General features: G+C 44.6%; 1 protein-coding gene and 1 long non-coding RNA gene across 8 annotated transcripts in view; one reads left to right on the forward strand and one right to left on the reverse strand.

The window, feature by feature from the left end:
- The window catches only part of ITPR2 (inositol 1,4,5-trisphosphate receptor type 2), a 355,772-nt gene that overhangs the window by 174,650 nt on the left and 159,966 nt on the right, over positions 1 to 21,156 (reverse strand). For all 7 annotated transcript variants that reach the window (XM_081879044.1, XM_081879042.1, XM_081879045.1 and 4 more), the window contains 2 exons: positions 17,229 to 17,480; positions 2,465 to 2,590 (listed from right to left, as the gene is read on the reverse strand). In XM_081879044.1, the coding sequence (XP_081735170.1) occupies positions 2,465 to 2,590; positions 17,229 to 17,480 (378 nt within the window). The remainder of the gene's footprint in view (positions 1 to 2,464; positions 2,591 to 17,228; positions 17,481 to 21,156) is intronic.
- Positions 16,363 to 21,021, forward strand: LOC309351512. Its single transcript, XR_014160880.1, has 3 exons — positions 16,363 to 16,646; positions 18,559 to 18,661; positions 20,896 to 21,021. It is a non-coding gene; the product is annotated as an uncharacterized lncRNA (long non-coding RNA).

A 21,156-nucleotide genomic window follows, 5' to 3' on the forward strand; every position in this document is an offset into this window, starting at 1 on the left:
TTGACCGCGAATGCACCCAGGCAAAACTTATACTCAGGGAATGCTTTAAGGTCTTCCAGCAAAATCCTAACCCTACTACTAAATTAGAGTTACAACTTTAAAAAAAGAACTACAAAGAGTTACTAAAAACCAAAAAAAGAACCGCAGACTCTCTCATCTGGCAGGCCCTCATAAAAGCATCAATAGAAAAAGACAATACCAGCTTCTGGAAAATTATCTCCAGTCAAACCAAAGCTCCTAACAAGGGCACAATAATCCCTGCAAATTTATGGGAAGAGCACTATAAAGTGCTGTTTAGGGAACATCGACCTCCTGCGCTACTTAACATCCCTTTAGATAATGATACCCCATGGCCCCCAACATCTGAAACTGAAATCACTTCGTTAATTCTGCAAATGAAATCTGGCAAAGCCCCAGGAAGTGATTTCATTGTTGCTGAACTTCTGAAAGCGCAAATAAACTGGTGGGCCCCGGTTCTTGCAAATCTATTCTCATATATAGATAAGACAACCGAAATCCCTAAAGATTGGGGACTGGCTATAATTGTTCCTATATTTAAAAAGGGCAACCCCTCTGATCCATCTAATTATAGACCAATTAGTCTTCTGAATGTGATCTGCAAACTTTATACAAAACACCTATGCCTAAAATTGTGTGAATGGTTAGACCATAATGATTTGCTAGAAATTGAACAAGCAGGATTTACATCTGGACGTTCCACCATTGATCACTGCTTAGTGTTAGATTATTTTGTTTATAAGTATGTGAAACATTGGAAAAAGTCATTGTATGCGGCCTTTGTGGACCTAAAGGCAGCATTTGATTCTGTATCCAGGGGTAGGCTCTGGGCCAAATTGGCCAATATGGGTATTAACAGAAGGTTATTACTTCTGATGATCAAGCTTCATGAGAACAATACCCTCCAGATAAGAGTCGCACAGGACGGCAGACTCTCTAGAGAAATCCCAGTCCAAAGAGGAGTCAGACAAGGATGTCTATTAGCCCCATTTTTATTTAACATCTATGTTAACTCCCTGGTCACATGTTGCCGTGAAATCGATACCCATCCCCCCGTGTTCTCTAACGGCAGAAAAGTACCAGTTTTAATGTATGCGGATGACGCTGTTCTTCTCTCTCAAACCAAAGTGGGTCTGAAACGTGCCTTAGGAAAGTTTAGTGACCAATGTAACACTGAGCTGTTAACAATTAACTTTGCCAAAACCAAAACTGTACATTTTAACCGCTCCTTCAGGAAAGATAATTGGAGCGTAAAGGGAAACGCCATTGAACAGACTAAGATCTTCCAATACCTAGGCATTACTTTCTCTTATAATGCCAAATTGTCAACACACCTGACCACATCAGCTATATCAGCAGGAAGAAGTGCAAATGCCATCCTTAGATTATTCAGAAGGAAAGGAGCTGGCTTCCTCCCAATTGCCCTTAAAGTTTTCCAGGCAAAATCGTTAGCCCAACTCCTGTATGGCTTTCAAATTAGCCCTTCTACCAACCTTAAGACCCTTGAAACAGTACAATCAAAATTCTTAAGATCATTATTTGCTACCCCAGAGTGTACACCTAATGCAGTCTTAAGGCAAGAGGCAGGACTGCCCAGAGTGGAATTAAAAGTCTGGGAGCAAGCAATATCCCTCTGGTTGAAAATCCATTACAATCCTAAGGGACTGTTACCTTACTTCCTGGCTGCAGTTCCCTATCCTCCTTGGCTTATGCAAATAACTAACAAGATCAAACAAATTGGCCTAAACCCTGAAAATCTTCTTATTGGAACTCTGAACAAGGCTAAAGTAATTATCACTCAGAGACTCTACGATGTCGAATTACAACAAGAAGACGCCCTACTCCCGGAGACGTATAGATGTTTAAAAGCTTGGCCTAATTTTGCAGCTGCCCCTTACTTAACTAACATCACTAACGAAGCTTATAGATCGGCTTTCTCCAGAGCCCGCTTTGAGACAATGCCCTCAGCAGTGCTGTACGGCAAATTTACGCGGGTACCAATGCATGCGCGTCTCTGCCCCTGTATGTCTAATAAGGTAGAATCTGTCACTCACATCCTTCTATTTTGCGAATTTTATAGTGAAGAACGAGTTCAACTTATTTTGCCGCTTTTATCAAAATTTATACCCCTTCAACATTATTTGGAATCCTCCCCCGAAATTCTACGAAAATACCTTCTGGAAGATTCCTCAAGCTCAATATCATATGAGGTGGCCAAATTTTGCACTTTAGCAATCAGGAAGCGTAAATCTCTTCTGTTGAATGGCACACTGCGAAGTTCCCTTGTGTAATCTCTTTTTTCTTCTTCTTCTTCTTGATGTTGTTGTTGATTTCCTTTTGTTTGATCTTGTGGTGTTCTGTGTCACTGGCTTTTACCGCAATAAAACTTGACTTGACTTATTAATGATTCAATATTAATCAATATTTAATGATTCATAAAACTTACCCTTGCCATATCAACAAGAAAGTTTTCAAATAGTTTCCAGATGTGGTTACTGGTGTAGATTTCCTTCATTTCCACCTCAGTGTCTACATAGCAATGATTGACAAAGTTCACATATGCTATCTTCACCTGGAACATAATATTTTTTTAAAATGAATCAGGTAAGCCAAAGTCACTACATATGTATTTTCTTGTAGTCTATAAAATACTGAGCTGGTTGGCATGTAATGGCTTACAACACAAATGCAGACCAGAGGAGCAAAACTGACACCATCTCTTCTCCAAGAGCCCAAATATTTGCAATATAAATATTGGGATTGGCACAGCTTTATGTATGAACCAGCTCACAGTCAAGAAGACTCAGAAGTCTGACCATATTAAGATTTGACAGCTGCACTTCCCAGCACAATTTCCCAGTGCATTTCCCAGCACAATTTGAAGTGCTGGCTTTAACCTTCAGGGCCCTAAATGCTTTGGGACCAGGTTATCAGAAAGACCATCTTTTGCTGTATTTACCAAACCAAACCTTAAGATCCTATTTGGATACCACAGGAACACACCCTCATCCTTTCTTGTGGTAGCACTGAGGTTATAAAGCTATCTTCCCAGGAAGACTCACCTGGCACCATCTTTGTGGTCCTTCTGGAACTGGGTCTTACCCTTTTTATTTACCCAGGTTTTCTAAGCAACTTTAGTATTCCGGAGCTCTCATTTTTAAAATCTTTGATTTTAATCTTAGGACTGTTGTGAACTCTTGTATTTGTGGTATTTACTTAGTTTTGATATTATTATTATTGGTATTATTGTTATTGTTTTATCTATTTATACCCCACCTATCTGACTGGGTTTCCCTAGCCACTCTGGGCGGCTTACAAGATATCTAAAAAAACAATACAAACATCGGTCCTTTAAAATTTGTGATTTGATAATTTTAGGTTGCATTTTATATTTACCCTGATTTGTAGTTGTCAGGGGTTCAGGAGCAGAGACACAGGAGAGGGAGCAAATGGAGAGCGAGGGGGAGGAATCCGAGGGGGGTGTAGGCAGTGACAGTGGTCAGAGGGATTCCACGAGTCTCTCCAGTGAATCGGAAGATTCACAGAAGGGAGCGCCGATGGCCAGGGCGAGGGGGGTGCCAAGGGGGAAACCCCAGAAGGAAGGGGCCAGCGGGGACTCCCTGAGCAGCAGTTGGAAATCAGGACCAGCTTCCCCACCAGAACGCAGTAGGGGGGAGGAGTCCCAGGAATCGGGACCAGTGTTCTCACCACCAGCGAGAGGAGATGAGTCAGGATTGACCACGCCCACATCGGAGAGCGGGGAAACGGTCAGGAGGAAGGTTACCGGCTGGGCGCGTGCGCCAAGTTCAAATGTACAGGCGAGCGGCACAGCAGGTAGCCTGGATAGGGAGCCAGGTCCTAAAGCCCGCCGGAAGGAAGGGCAAGACTCAGGGGGGTCAGCGTCAGAAGAGTCCAGGAAGGAGGAAACCCCAGGGGGCAGAAGGACCCAGAGGAGGAAAGAACAGCGCAGGAGGTGGAGCCGGGCTAGGATCTTAAACTGGTGCGGAAGGGGTAGTGATTCAGAGGGGACTTCGCCGATCTAAAGTCAAGACGTAGGGCTGCACGCTCTGGGGTTTGAAATGGAAACTAAACTTCAATAAAGACTTTTGTACATTACATCAACCGGGCGTTGGTCCTCTGTGAGCTGGGACCTAGAGGCAGCTCTGACAGTAAGTCCCCTCTCGAATTTTTTTTTAAAAAACCTCGCAACGTGAGGGAACGCAGCGAGGGGCGAAGATTGGTGCTTCGCGAGCTCACGACAACAAGGCAAAATGACTACCGAAGAACAAATAGCAAGCCTGCGGAATGCAGTAACACAACTTAACGCAGAAATTTTGGCATCCAGAAAGAAAGAAGCGGAAGCAACTGCTGTCTGCCAGGATCTGCGAGCCAGGTTAGAAACGTTGACTACACAGGGGCTACCGGGACCCAGACCAGAGGGGATTGGGCTGGGGAAGAGAGGAGGGAGCCTTGTGTCTCATTTCGATGGGAATCTGCAGCAGTATCCTAACTTCAGAGCAGACGTGGTTTATGCGCTAAAGTTGCTGGAGAAGGACTTTAGAGATGAGGAGGAGAAAGTAGGCTTCATAGTAAGTCATCTCCATGGAGAAGCTAAAGCATGGTTGCGCAATCTCTGGAGAGATAAGGATCCAGCCCTCCGGAATGCGGATGCCTTCATTAAAGCGATGGATGCGTGTTTTTTGTCAGAAATTGATGTAGATATCGCCAGGAAAGAGGTTCATGGACTGAGACAAGGCAGAGCCCCTGTGAGACAATATCACTCCCGCTTTTTTGCATTGGTCAACGCGCTGGGGTGGGAGAAAGAGTCAGCTGCCGTCAGGGACCTGTTCTGGGAGGGGCTGAACGGAGCTGTGAAAGACGAAATTGCAAGGGGGGAGAGACCCCAGACCACCAAAGATGTGGTGCAGAGGGCGCTAACGATTGGGGTGCACCTGGAAGAACGCCCTTGGAGCAAGGAGGAAGGGCGTTGGGGACGCACGCCAGCAAGAGCACCGCCCTCCTTTCCCAGGGAAACAGCGCGCGCTCAATCCACGCCTCCGCTGGGAGGGGGAGAGGAGCCGATGGAGATAGGTGGTGCTAAGGCTCAGTCAGCAGCCGGAGCCCTAACGCCGGGAGCAGTCAAAACGAAGCCTCCTAGAGGGAACAGGAAATGTTACATCTGCGACAGTGCTCAGCACATGGCGAAAGAGTGTCCCCGGAGGATTCACAAGCACACTGCAGCCTCAGCAACAGTAACAGAATCAGTTCAGCAGAGTGCATCGCAGCAGGGAAACGAGATGGTCTGGCTGGAATCGGAGGCACTGGGGCCCAGCCAGACAAGTCAGTGAAGCAGTCCCCAGGGATCTTACAGCCCACAGACCCCCTCCCACCCAAACCAGTGGTGCAGCTCACCGCATCCCTCCAGCTTCCCAATGGGCTCACCATGGAAGTCCCTATTACCATTGACTCTGGCAGCAATGCAGACTTTATCAGAGTGGATTTTCTCAAGCAACACAACGTGGCGCTCCTACCGGCCACGATGCCCCTGAACGTAGTCACGGTGGACGGCAGAGAGCTACTGGGAGGGCAAGTGCTGCAGCAGACACCTCCAATGGTGATGCGAATTGGAAATCACCGCGAAATCATCAGCTTCAACGTCACCCACCTGTCAGACACGCCCATAGTGTTGGGCATGAGTTGGCTGGACAGGCACAGCCCGGCATTAGCATGGTACCAGCGTCAACTGACCTTCAGCTCCTCCTACTGCGCAGAACACTGCATCCTCGCTAACCCGGAAGAGGAGGGGCACGAGGATGGACCACAGCTGAACTTAGGCGTGTTGCAAGCAGTACCCAACAAGTACAAAGAGTTTTTGGAGGTTTTCTGCGAGAAGGAAGCGGACAAGCTGCCTCCCCACAGACCCTACGACTGCAAAATTGACCTCCTGCCGGGGGCGACGCTGCCGACGGGGAAACTGTATTCCATGTCTGAGGATGAACTGCAGGAACTCAGGGAGTTCATAGATCACAACTTGAAGCAGGCACTGAAAATATTCTTATAATTATGCTTCACATTACACTTGCCAGCTTCCACCGTCACGGCAACCGCCATTGTAGCTGTCAGGGGCTTGCCATCGGAACAGGGAAGGGAGGCAAAGGGGCCGTTGGGATACAGGGAACCTCTGAAAATCTTGCGAAGCAGTTCCTCTTCCTGCAGTGGGGAAAGCCACACCTCCAGTGGGGAAGAGGGAAGGGACCAGAGGTTGCTGTTGGGAGTCCCAGCACTGCACCTCGTCAGTCGGAGGCTGGGGAAAGCCCCACCTCCCGGGTAAAGGAGGGGAAAGGGCTAGAGGGATGCTGCTGGAAGCCTCGGCACCGATCCTTGCCAAGCCGGTCAGGAGAGAAGCACGCCTCTTCTGTCACCCACCTTGCGCAGAGGCATAAAACGCAAAGGAGGAAGGATAGGCTGGGGGTGACTAAGCTCTTATGTTGGGGGAGGACCTGGAAACCACCACTCCCAGATTCTGCTAGCGATTGAGGCAGACATGAACTGATGGTTCTGCACTGTAAATAGTTTTGCACCAAAATAAAACCTGTTAAAGACAGGTCGGAGTCCTGCCTGGTTACTCATGAGCAACCACCACTGCCATCTGACAGTAGTAATCAAGAAAGAGAGGTAGGATGGGACTGGGCGAGTCAGGGAGGCCGCATAGAAGTGCGCAGCCCAGTCCAAACCAGATCCAACCTCTCTAGTGACTGGAGCGAGGGAAGTTGGCAGGGACCCATAGGGGAGCCACACTAAGGGAATCACCCCGGGAGAAGACGCGCACTGCGTTGGCCCTCTCCTGCTGACAGAGGGGTGCCACTGGCAGCTGGAAATGGAAACAGGATCCAAATAATTTTTTAAAAAAATCCTTTTCCTTAATTTCCTTAATGTATTTTTAATACATTTCCCCCCTCAATTTTTTTACCTCCATTTTTCTAACTCTTAAGAATTAAAATGGTGGTGCCCATAAAGGAGCCCTGAACCAACAGAGGCCACTTCCTGGGACCACCACTTCAGCCCTGACTCCCCCCGCCCCCATTTTTTAAATTAAATAGTGGGAAAAGAAAATAGAATAAAATTTTTAAAAGAGTCATTTTTTGTGGGGTGTCCTTCCTCCTCCTTCCCGCCCTTTATTATCAACCTCCTTTTTTAAAACAACAAAAACAAAATAAAACTTTTTTTCTACATTACTGTGATTGCTATTGTTATCTTCCCCTCTTTTTCCCTTTCCCCCCCTTCCCCTTTCCTTTTTCTCTTTAAAGAGAATACATATATACATATATAATTCTATTTTATTTTCCCCCTTAAAGGGGTTTTCTATATTTTATTTTTACTTTTTGTTATGTACTGAAGTTCTCACCCTGGGCCAGCAGGGAGATACTGTAGATAGTTATGCAAATGAAGGATCGAAAATGACGTTCAGTGATTGGATAGTTTTAGAAAGTTGTTACAGTAACAAGGTACTGGAGCTCTATATAAGCAGGCTGACTGAGCCCTTCAGTTCAGTTCAGTTCTGGCCTCAGAATAAAGAAGAGCTGTTTGAGGAATCGCTGTGTCGTCTGATATGTTCACCCACAACTTGACACTTTTATTATTTGATATATATAAATACTACTTCCATACAGCACCACCTCAACATCTTCAGTTTTTTCTTTTTTCTTTGTTTGTTTTTTTCCTTTTTCCTTTCCTTTTTCCTTTACTCTTAAATTTCCTACCCCCTCCATCCACTTCCTTTATCTGTATTTTCTTTTCTCTCCTTCCCCCCCAAACTAATAATAGGAGGAGGAGGAGGAGGAAGAAGAAGACGAAGAAGAAGAAGAAGAAGAAGAAGAAGAGAATCATAGAGTTGGAAGAGACCACAAGGGCCATCGAGTCCAACCCCCTGCCAAGCAGGAAACACCATCAGAGCACTCCTGACATATGGTTGTCAAGCCTCTGCTTAAAGACCTCCAAAGAAGGAGACTCCACCACACTCCTTGGCAGCAAATTCCACTGTCGAACAGCTCTCACTGTCAGGAAGTTCTTCCTAATGTTTAGGTGGAATCTTTTTTCTTGTAGTTTGGAACCATTGCTCCGTGTCCGCTTCTCTGGAGCAGCAGAAAACAACCTTTCTCCCTCCTCTATGTGACATCCTTTTATATATTTGAACATGGCTATCATATCACCCCTTAACCTCCTCTTCTCTTCTCCTCTTCTCTTCTCCTCTTCTTCCTTTTGCTACGAACATACCCATCAAAGCCTTTTTTGTTGCTTTTAACCTCTCTAGCAAGCCTGAGTTCATTCTATGCTTTAGCTTTTCTGACTTTGTGTCAGATCCTTTTCACATGTACTGCTCTCAAGCCAGGTGTCACCCATCTTGTATTTGTGCCTCTCATTTTTTTTGCCCAAGTGCTATACTTTACATTTCTCCCTGTTAAAATTCATCTTGTTTGTTTTGGCCCAGTTCTCTAATCTGTCAAGGTCGTTTTGAAGTGTGATCCTGTCCTCTGGGGTATTAGCCACCCCTCCCAGTTTGGTGTCATCTGTAAATTTGATCAGGATGCCCTTGAGTCCATCATCCAACTCGTTGATAAAGATGTTGAATAAGACCGGGCCCAAGACAGAACCCTGTGGCACCCCACTAGTCACTCTTCTCCAGGATGAAGAGGAACCATTGATGAGCACCCTTTGGGTTCAGTCAGTCAGCCAGTTACAAATCCACTGAGTGGTAGCATAGTCAAGTCCGCATTTTACCAGCTTCTTTACAAGAATATCATGGGGCACCTTGTCAAATGCCTTGCTGAAATCAAGGTAGGCTACATCCACTGCGTTCCCTTCAACTACCAGGCTTGTAATTCTGTCAAAAAACGAGATCAGGTTAGCCTGACATGACTTATTTTTCAGAAATCCATGCTGACTATTGGTGATCACAGCATTCCTTTCTAGGTGCTCACAGACTGTTTGCTTAATGATCTGCTCCAGAATCTTCCCTGGTATTGATGTCAGACTGACTGGGCGGTAATTATTTGGGTCCTCTCTTTTCCCCTTTTTGAAAATAGGGACAACATTTGCCCTCCTCCAGTCTGCCGGGACTTTGCCTGTTCTCCAGGAATTCTCAAAGATACTGCCAATGGTTCTGAGATCACATCTGCCAGTTCTTTTAATACTCTTGGATGCAGTTCATCTGGCCCTGGAGACTTGAATACATCTAAACTAGCCAAGTATTCTTGTACTATCTCCATAGTTATTCTGGGCTGTGTTTCCTCTGCTGAATCATTTGCTCCAAATTCTTCAGGTCGGGCATTGTTTTCTTTATCGGAGAAGACTGAGGCAAAGAAGGCATTGAGGAGTTCAGCCCTTTCTGTGTCCCCTGTTTGCATTTCACCATCTTCTCCTCTGAGTGACCCCACTGTTTCTTTCTTCTTCCTTTTGCTACGAACATACCCATCAAAGCCTTTTTTGTTGCTTTTAACCTCTCTAGCAAGCCTGAGTTCATTCTGTGCTTTAGCTTTTCTGACTTTGTGTCTACACGTGCTGGCTATTTGTTTGAATTCCTCTTTGGTGGTTTCCCCCCTTTTCCATTTTTTGTACACATCCTTTTTTAATCTTAACTCAGTTAAAAGTTCTTTAGCTAGCCACCCTGGCTTCTTTAGGCACCTTCCATGTTTCCGTCTCATTGGTATTGCCTGAAGTTGTGCTTTTACTATCTCCCTCTTAACAAACTCCCAGCCATCTTTCTTAAAGTCAAGAAATTGAGTCCTAGTATACCTGGCTGCTCCTTTCCGCTGTATAGTAAACTTCAGAAGAGCATGATCACTCGCGCCTAATGATCCTTCCACTTCTACCCCACTAACCAGGTCATCAACATTGGTTAGGACCAGATCTAAAATGGCTGTTCCTCTTGTTGCTTCTCCCACTTTCTGGACAACGAAGTTGTCTGCAAGGCCAGTGAGGAATCTGTTTGACCTTATGCTCTTGGCTGAGTTTGACATCCAGCAAATATCCGGGTAATTGAAGTCCCCCATTACTACTATCTCCCTTCCTTTTGCATGCTTGGCCATCTGTTCCAGGAAGGCATCATTTATGTCCTCCGTTTGGCTTGGGGATCTATAGTAAACTCCCACAATGAGGTCCCTGTTATTCTTCTCTCCCTTAATTTTGACCCAAATGCTCTCACTTTGGCTTTGAGGTTCTAAATCTTGGATCTCTTCACAGGTATACACATCCCTGACATATAACGCCACTCCTCCTCCTTTCTTGTCTGGTCTGTTTCTCTGAAATAGATTGTATCCCTCCATTATTACATTCTAGTCGTGGGACTTATCCCATCAGGTTTCAGTGATGCCTATTATGTCATATTTAGTTTGCTGTACCAAGAGCTCAAGCTCATCTTGTTTATTTCCCATGCTTTGCGCATTAGTGTACAGACATTGAAGTCCATTAATCATTCCCCCGTGTCTATTATTTAAGGATTTTTTCCTCCCACCACTAGGTCTGCGTGCTGTTTGCTCCATTTGGTCTATGACATTTGGATGATCATCTTCATCAATTGATAGACTCCCACCTTCAGGAGCACTGTCTCCCTCCCCCACATTAGTCAGTTTAAAGCCCTCCTGATGAGGTTTCTGAAATTTTTGGCAAAAACATTCCTCCCAACCGTTGTGAGGTGCATCCCATCGCTTGCCAGAAGTCCATCTTCAAGAAACTGCAGTCCGTGATCTAAGAATCCAAACCGTTCCTGTTTACACCATTTGCGAAGCTAGCTGTTCACTTCCACTATTTTTCCCTCTCTCCCTGGGCCACGTCGTTCAACTGGGAGGACAGATGAGATGACAATTTGTGCATTTAATTGCTTCAATTTCCTGCCCAGAGCCTTGTAGTCTCTTTTGATCTTCTGGAGGCTATTGCTTGCAGTGTCATTGGTTCCCACATGAACCAAGAGGAAGGGGTATTTGTCAGTGGGTTTTATGATTCCTTGTAGTCGTTCAGTTACATCTTGGATCTTAGCCCCGGGGAGACAGCACACTTCCCGAGACATCTTGTCAGGCCCACAGATCACTGCTTCTGTTCCCCTCAGTAGGGAATCCCCTATCACCACTACACGCCTCCTCTTAGGTTTGGTCGGGGTTCTTCCGTGAGCTGTCCGTTCTAAGGTCGCCTGCACATTCCCTGAGGACTGACTTTGCTGCTCGTCTTCATATACCTGATCGACTGTAACGAGGGAGAGATCCTCAAATGGAGTCTGCTCTTCGTCTTCCATGCTAGGGGAGAGGACCTCAAAGCGATTGTGTATTTCTAAACAATCAGAGTGAACCCTGGGCTTCCTACTTCTTTGAGTCACGTTTCTCCATATATCTGGCTCCTGTGTTGGTGAACTAGCCTCCTTCTCAGGGGAGTCCCCTGTCTCCTCCTTGGTGGAGACGGTGTGCTCTGTTGCTTCCAAGAAGAGCTCCAGCTCTCTAATTCTTTGGAGCGTAGACACACGTTCCTCCAGTTGCTGGACTTTGTCTTTTAAGAGGGCAATCAACCAGCAATTGCTGCAGGTAAAGCTGCCTGCAACCTTTGGCAAGATGGCAAACATTGTGCAGGAACCGCAGGCGACTGCAGCTGTTCCCTCACTCTCCATCTTGAGAACGTGTCGTTGGGGCTGGCTACAGCGGTCCTCCATCATAAGAAGCGTGCAGACAGAACAAATAACTCCCCCCCAAAAAACCCTAGGTCTCCCCCAACAAACGTTTGAGACTAGCTCCCCTAAATCTAAAGATGGATCAAAATGCGTGTGCCGCTGCCCTGCAAGCTCTGATAAGCTCCTCCCACAGCTAATCACCTGCCTCAACAGAAACCCTGCCCCCTCTGACCTTTGCACAGGGAGAGCAGCTAATCAGCCACAAGAAACACACACACAATAAAACCCTTTTTGCTCCTTCTTCAGCTGCTGCCCTGCAAACTGCCCTGCAAGAAGAAGAAGAAGAAGAAGAATCATATACCTACATAAATGTATCTCCCCATCCACTTTCAATAGTAACCCCCTGCCCTTTTGTGGTCATCTACTTCAGGGTGAGTCCTTTAAAAGAGGCCCTGTGGATACAGAGTACACATGTTCCACAGGGCCTCTTTTAAAAGACTCACCCTGTATAACTTGAATCACCACTGCAGAAGCGGAGTGGAGGCTTCGCGCTGAGAGATCCCCATCTTCACTCCTGCTTGCATGCAAGTAGGAGTGGGAACGGGCTGAGCGCCTGGCTGCCTTCAGTTGGTGCAGGGGCTCTCAGGTGCAGCTTTTGGGCTGCCGCCACCTTCCCCAACCCCAGCAACTATTCAGCCTGGCTGCCTTCATGGGGTTGCAGGGGATCTGATGCGGAGGTGGGGACTCCTTTAAACTTCTCCCTTGAGGGGAGTGCTGCCACAAACTCCTCAATGGAAAGTGTGATGGAGCCTGCACCTCCCCAGCAGAGCAGCCCGCTCCCACCCCTACTTGCCTGCAAGCAGGAGCAGGCTGTGGGGGGTGGCGACATCCCTTGCCTGCTTGCTTGCCGCCCAGCCCGCCTTCCCTCACTAGGAAAATGGAAGTGTGGCACTCAAATCGGAAGTTATACTCAGAATAGAGCATGTTCGTCTTCCAAAAACAAGGACTGAATGAAATGTACTTATTTCAAGAGAGCACCAGTAAGATAATTTTTAACCCAGGTTAAAGTTAATGTTGCTGTTATGTACACATTTTCCTCAGTGTTCAGCTTCAGTCCAAGCTGAAAGTTCATTTACAGTTTGTCTTTATGAGTAGCAGTTTTCCCTTTAATAGCAAAGTAACTAAAAAGTTAAGGGACGCAGGTGGCGCTGTGGGTTAAACCACACAGCCTAGGACTTGCCAATCAGAAGATCAGTGGTTCGAATCCCCGCGATGGGGTGAGCTCCCGTTGCTCAGGCCCAGCTCCTGCCAACCTAGCAGTTCGAAAGCACATCAAAGTGCAAGTAGATAAATAGGTACCGCTCAGGCGAGAAGGTAAACGGCGTTTCCGTGCGCTGCTCTGGTTTGCCAGAAGCGGCTTAGTCATGTTGGCCACATGACCCAGAAGCTGTATGCCCGCTCCCTCGGCCAATAAAGCGAGATGAGCGCTGCAACCCCAGAGTTGGTCACGACTGGACCTGATGGTCAGGGGTCCCTTTACCTTTACCTTAACTAAAAAGTTAAAGTCAATAAAGTCAAAGGTTATTTTGCTTTAATACCTCATTTTATTCAGGTTTTAGTTTAAGAATTAAACTCGTGCATATACTGAAATTTTCATATTCTCAAAGAATACAGACATGGTGCTTCTTTTTGAAAGGACAAGGCCCTTGTCAGGAAACAATTTTAAAATGCTGTGCAACACTGGAAACTGAGACCATGCAGCTTCTCTGGGTGTATACTCCATGTTTCTAAACAGAATTAGAGCAATACAATACCTACACAGCTGAAGGAAGGCTATTGATAAACAATTTGATAGTCTTGAACATAAAACCACATTCCCCACTCCCCAACAACCCACAACTCACACTCTCGGCACCCTGCTCCTGCTCTAAGGACTCCACCCATAACACAAAAAGAACCACACATACAAAAATGGACCCCCCCCCAACCTTTCCATCTCCTCCTTTACCACACAAAGGCAACAAACAATAGAAAAAAAAACAATAGGAAAAAGGAAAACAAAGAAAGAAACCCGTACCAACTAAAACAATACCCCAACCTCAATAAAACAATCCACAAACAGGCTAAAATCTGACACACAACCAGCACAATGATAGTGCCAGAGCGTACCAATACCCATATCCCCACCCCAACATACCAATGATGTTGTTAATAACACTGACAACATTGCCTATAAATCTTATACCCAACATAGGCATCACAAAGATGCTTAACACCATTAATGCCAGTGTGGTGTAGTGGTTAAGAGCAGTAGTCTCGTAATCTGGGGAACCAGGTTCGCGTCTCCGCTCCTCCACGTGCAGCTGCTGGGTGACCTTGGGCCAGTCACACTTCTTTGAAGTCTCTCAGCCCCACTCACCTCACAGAGTGTTTGTTGTGGGGGAGGAAGGGAAAGGAGAATGTTAGCCGCTTTGAGACTCCTTAAAGGGAGTGAAAGGCGGGATATCAAATCCAAACTCTTCTTCCTCTTCTACCATCTCACTGACCACTACCTATCGCAAACAACAGGAAGGACAGCCTGTTCTTTAAAAAGGCCCCTCCATGCCAGCTGAGACCCAGGACCAATCAGTTAGACACCAGATAGTCCAAGATACCCCAAATAAACACCTATATAACAGCATATAGGCTACTTTCTGTAATCTACCCCCCCCTCACTCTTTAACCCAAACAATTAGGGACTCTTACAAATTGCTTAAAATGCTAAAAAATGTCTCTATGACATATGGGGTAAAGAAAACCTGGGAGACACCAGCCACACATTCCAGTCCTGGTACCACGGCACAGTGTCCAGACTACGTAGATAGCATTCTACTTACACAAGGTCTGATCCCCTTGGTTGAATCAACAAACATAGGTAGCATTAAAATCACAGATCATGCCCCAGTAAAAGTTACCCTTAAAATAGGAGAAGAAACAGAAACCAACCCATCATGGTCCTTCAGTCCCATCCTAACCACAAATAAACTAATTAGAGATAGTCTCACAAAAACACTCCAAAACTACTTCAAAGAAAATTATGCAGATAATATAACAGCCACTCTCCTATGGGATGCAGTGAAAACAGTCACCAGAGGAGCTTGCATAAAAGAGAAAGCTACATACAAACAGGATCTAAAAAACTCCTCAAACTTATAGAACAAAAAAGGAGAGAACTAGACTCCCTAGAAATCAACAAAACAATGATCGGCATTCCATACTCTAAACAATGCTTCTATGCAAATAGAAGTAGGAAAAAAGCACTCAAAACAAGAACACATAGCATCACCAAAAAAGACGGCAGCATAACATTCTCCCCCAAAGAAATAACCTCAGAATTTGTAGAATTCTACTCCAACCTATACACCTCCCATAACCCACCTGAGAAGGAAATCAGAAAATTCCTAGAAGGACTGACCATGTCTACCTTAACTGGTGAGGAACAGGAATTCATGGACCATCCTATCACCCCAGAGGAAATAGATACGGTCCTCAAAAACCTGAAACCACACAAAGCCCCAGGCTTCACAGCAATTTTTTATAGGAAATTCAAAGAACCCCTGATGCCCTACATGACCCGCCTATTCAATGACATAATAAAAGGGGGGCCCATTCCCTAAACCTGGACCCACTCCAAAATAGTCTCCATCCCAAAACAACTGAGAGACAGCCTCAAAGTAGAATCATACCACCCAATCTCATTAATAAACCAAGACTACAAGGTATTCACATAAATCTTGGCCAACCGCCTAAAACTTCCTACACAAGTTAACAGACCCCATCAGGAAACTACTGAACCTGATCAAACACAGCAAGGCAACTAAATTCCCACTGACAACTATGTCCCTAGACATCCTCAAAGCTTCTGATTGCTTAGAGTGGAAATACATATTAGCAGTACTAACTAACATGAAATTTGGCCCCAACTTCCTGCAAATCCTCAAATATACTCCCAAGCCTCAGCAAAATGCAGAACTAACAATATGGACTCTAATACTATAGCAATCCAAAGAGGCACAAAACAAGGATGCCCACTGTCTCCCTTCTTATTTATCTTGGCTCTGGAACCCTTAGCAATCCGAATCCGAGCAGCCACAGACATCAAGGGAGTGGAAATAAAAGGCAGAACCTATAAATTTGCAGATGACCTAATGGTTACAACACCAGACGCCATAAGCATAGCAACCACCCTAACCAGAGAACTCAACACATTTCAATGGTGTCGGGCCTACAGGTAAATTTGACAAAATCTGAGGCTATGTGCTTCAACACCCCACCTCCCCATACCCAAAAAGAATTCACCAACACCACCAAGCTAAAACTTTGCCACACCAAGTTCAGATACCTAGGGGTACAAATAATCATAAACCTCTACAAACTATACAACCACAACTACAACCCCTTATGGCGACAAATTAACAAAGACTTGAGGGGACAGAACAACACCAACTTCACTCTCACAGACAAAATAGCCATGATCAAAATGATCACCCTCCCAAAACTAACCTACCTATTCCAAACCCTCCCAATCTGGATTCCCCCAGCCCAACTTCGCAAATGGCAGAAAAAAATACACTCATTTATCTTCTCACACAAAAAAACAAGAATAAGCCCCAAATACCTGCACCTCCCCTCCTCAGGAGGAGGATGGGGAATCCCCAACATAGAATCATATTACATCGCCAAGCAAGTACGCTACATTCTAGAAGACGAGACAAAACAATGGGTACACCTGGAGAGAGACACAATTGAAAATACCCCCACCACAGGATACCCATTCCTCCCAAACAAACTAAGGAAAATCCTCACATCACTAAACAGGTTAACACAGACCATGCTTAAAGAATGTAAGAAAGAAGCAGGCAAACTGTCCCCAACCCCATCCCCACTAAACCCCCTGGCTCACCACCCACTATGCCACCACACAGAACAAAACTTCCAGGTAAAATCCTGACAAGCTAAAGGCTTATCCCACCTAGCAGACTTCTACAAAAATAGCAAACCCACATTGACACAAGAAATACAAGACAAACAAGGGACACCCAAATGCCCTGGCTAACACACTGCCAATTACATGCCTTCTTAAACAATCCACTAGTAAAACCAGCAGCAACCATGCCCCTGACAACCTTCGAAAACCTCCTCCTCACCACAGAGGGACACAGCAAGGGGGTGGCATCCACAATGTACAAAATACTGCTCCCGAATCCCACAAGCCCCCTTGACGTAATCAAAAACAATGGTAGGACGCCATAGGCTATGAAATAAACCCCACCCAATGGACTAAAATGTGGTCTAAATCCCCCTCTTTTCTTCCTAACCTAACACTGTATGCAACACTAATGTCTCACAACAAATGAAACTGATCTGTAGAAAACACAACTTGAAAAAAGGGACAATGCATGTATTTTTGTAAACTAAGAAATCTTTAATAATATTAAATTATATAATTATATAAATTATATAAATTAATAATATTATAACAACAACAACAATGCTTCGCATGCTGTAAAGTCTGGCTTACCTCAGGTATGCAGTCATCATGAGTCACCACTCTCACTATGTCATCTAGTGGAAGAAGGGAGTTACATTTTATTTCAGTATAAACGTTCTTTCCTTCTGTACATGCTGCTAGCAGTTCCACCAGGGTGATGTGGTAAACCAAAGGGCCGCTTTCGTCCACTCGATCCCGCTCAGAGCACATCATTTGGAGGAGGATTGGAAATGATGCTCTATCATTGTAAAACACCAGCACGTCTTCACCCCCATTAACTAGCTGAAATTATAACAAGAAATACTTTGAATCTGTTTAAATAGTTCAGTCCCCCACCCCACCTCGATACACACACGCACACATTAATCTTCTACTCATCACATAAAGCACAATATAACTGTGTAATATATAACATTTATAAGCAACAAGATTTCCTGAGGACCACTTAAGAGCAAGGGCACCAACTGGGGGGCAGGGGACCAAGGGCCCCTCAAAAATTCACGGTGGCTGTGCACACATGCTGCACTATGTACTCACCTCACTCGTACACACCGTGCAGCGTACTTGTGTCACTTGCATACATCATGCAGCGTGCACACAACCCAACAGCACATCACTTGGTGTGTGCGAGTGACAAGGCAGCATGCTTGCTTAAGAGAATCAAGCTGAGGATGGAAAGCTTAAGCTTTGACTCTAATTCCTCCAAGTCACTTGTCGGTAAACCCTATTGCCACAGGTGTTGCTTGGTCCACTTTCTTCTTTCGTCCTTGGATTGAGAAGTTCTGAAGCCAGCTAGTACCTTTTCAGAGGACTGAATTCTGCAGTGTACATACGAAATACACTTCTGACTGCCTGTTCCATCAAATACCAGATTTATGGCCACAAAGAGCAGGGCTTTTTTAGCTGTAGGGTCTGCAGTGTAGAAATTCACTCCCCAAGAGAACTCACCAGATTTCTTTACTTCATGGGTGTATTTTTGAAGGCTGGTTAAAACTATTTTATCCCTGCAACTATATTTTCTTTAGAAAAATATAGTTTAGAAGAAAGCAATATAGCACAGTGGTAGAGCACCTGTCTTGCATGCAAAGAGTCCCAGACTCCATCCCTGGAATCTCCAGATACAGTTTGGAAAGACTCCTGTCTGAAACCCTGCAGAGTCGTTGCCAGGCAGGATATGGAACAATATTCTAGTTCAGTGCAATGCTCCTCTTGCAGTTTGAGCCCATCTCTGTGCTAATCCAGATGCTAATTTGATCATAATCAAATAGTTTGCTCTTCTGTTCTTGTATTTTAAGTTTTTTTTTATTTTACTGTTTTTGTTGCATTTATCTGGTTTTATTATCCTTTTCCCCTTCTCCAGGTTGTGCTAATGAGGATTCTATCTGCTGAGTATTTTGTCCCTGCAGTGGGAGACAGTTTCTGCTCCAGGGGGACAGCCTGTTGGTGAAATGTGTCCCCCTCAGGTGAGAAACAGGAGGGGAGTGTATACACGCACAATGAGATATGGAATGGCTTGATTGTTGATTTTTCAGGGCTTTTGCTGCAGTGTTAATTGGTGTTCCCAACACATATACAGTATGATTGATGAGTATTTTATGATTTTGCTATATTATATTCTTTTGATTGCATTCTTTATACTTTTCTTGTATAGTTATTCAAATTAACATGCTGTTCATAGCTTTAGGGACCTTTGGGCCAAAACCCATTGTATAAAAAACACACACGTAACATCTTGCTTCATAGTTAGAATAAGCCACTTTCAGAGCTGAAGGTTTGAAGATTTACACTCTGATATGTTCAAAATTAAATAGGGAGGGACCCATCTAACAGTATTTCTGTAGTTACCTTTTATGCCTCATAATAACAACACACATAGGTGCATCTGGAGATGGGAAGGGATGAATTATTCCCTCACTCCAGTCATGACTGATGAGGTTCAAAATCCACTTAAAAACTTCTGTCATTAACTACTCCATCTACAGACAATCCAAAAATGGCAAATAAATACATGTGAATTCCTTTTTTCCCATTATTCTTATTAGCTAGCTATTTTTACATGAATTCAAACTTATTTTCTACCTTTTAGAACGGTAAAAACAGTGGCCTGGTTTCCACATGTTAGGCCATGTTTTATTAAGCCATGGTTTGTTAGCTAAACTCTGCCCAATTTGGTTTGTTTCCTGCCAAGAAACTATGATCTGAAGCCATGGTTTGTTGCCTTGGTTTGGTTAACTATGACTTGATGTCACAGGCAAACACAGCATCTGTAAGGAGTGGATGCTGCCAAAACTAGCAGAGATAATGCTCCAGGCACACAGCCATTTCTGTCTTGTAGATTTATTACCAAAAGTTCAAAGGAGTTACAAGAGTTCAAACAAACGCGTCCATGCTCATCTCAGTCAGATGTCTCGACTGAAGATTTGTGACGTCTTTTTCCCCAGCATGCCCATCAGTGCAGGGCACGTCTCCTACTTCCTTTGTTCTGTGAGTAGCTCGTTCCGGGGACTGGTTGCCCCCTCCCTATTTCCTCCTCTGAGTCGGATGATAAACTGCTAATGAGCTCTTTCGGCTCTCTGTAATTGCCTCTCTCCCCCCTCGTCTCTCTAACCGTCTCCCTTTCCCTGACAGCATCCATCTCTAACCATGGTTGGTTTGTCACCCCACCACAGATGCTCACCATGCTAAAAGGCAGGAGACAAGAACAACAGTAAAACAAACCACACACTGAGGAAAAAATCCATAATTTGTTTGATCATCTGTGGGACAAGTAATAGTTAACCATTAGTAAACAAACCTTGGCATGGTTTTATGTGCAAAAGAGGTCACAAGCTCATCCGCTGAACATGGATATCATCCAGTCAGAAGAAAACATTTTTTAAGTCCCACTGACTTCAATAGGATTGAATTCTCCAGATGCTTACCTCTCCCACTGAAATTAGTAAAATTATAAGAGGTATGATTCAGCCAAAGAACTTAAGCTCTTTTAAATCTCATTGATTTCAATAAGCATGTTATTAGCTCACTCCAAAAGCAATCTAGAGGGATCACTACTTTAGCTGGACCGTTTTATTTTATTACACCTGACTTTTATTAAAGAATCCTAGCACAATCTATTCCCATGGACTCCATTTTATTCCCACACATATCCAATCCATTTGTGATCATCAACACATATTGCCCTATAATAAACAAAGGTCTGAACACGGAATTCAAATATTTGTGTTGCACAGATTGCCACCTGCTACCATAGTTATTTGCTTTGAGTGCTACAGAAGGCCTCACCAAATTAGAATCTCTGTGTGCTAAAATCCTAGTTATATGTGGCAACATTCACACTGCCAAATCTATGATATAGGCAAACCACACTGGAGTATAGGAATATGGAAAGCTGAATTATACAGAATCAGATCATTGGTCCATCTAGCTCAGTATTGTTGACAATGACTGCCAGTGGCTTTCTGGGGTTTCAGACAGGTGACATTCTCAGCCCTACCAAGAAATCCTGGAGATTGAACCTGGAACCTTCTGAAAGCAATGTAAATACTCTACCACTGAGCTATGTAAAGCCCTCCCCCAATCAACGGGGAATCAGTAGCAACAGTGGGTGTGGAAATTCAGCTGTTGTACCACTATTTGCATATCTTTCCCCCAATTTTCTCTCCTCTCCTTTGTGTTTACCCACATTGTTGAAATTCAGAGCTGGATCTGTCGTGTCACCCTGAGATGTAGCAACACAAGGATAGCAGCAATTCAAAAGCACAGTTCTCTGTACATGAAAAGGTGTCCATAAAAAAGGGATTCAGTAGATTGAAAATCTCTTCCTCAGAGCTCAGCACACACACATGCTATATGCTTCTTGAGGATAGGACCCTATCTTTTTTCACTCATACTGTATATAGAAACTGCTAAGCGCCTTGTAACTTGATGAAATGATGATAATGAAAGTGTAGAAGAAACT

Source organism: Podarcis erhardii, assembly GCF_964252035.2.
Source record: "Podarcis erhardii genome assembly, chromosome: 10".
NCBI lineage: Eukaryota > Metazoa > Chordata > Lepidosauria > Squamata > Lacertidae > Podarcis > Podarcis erhardii.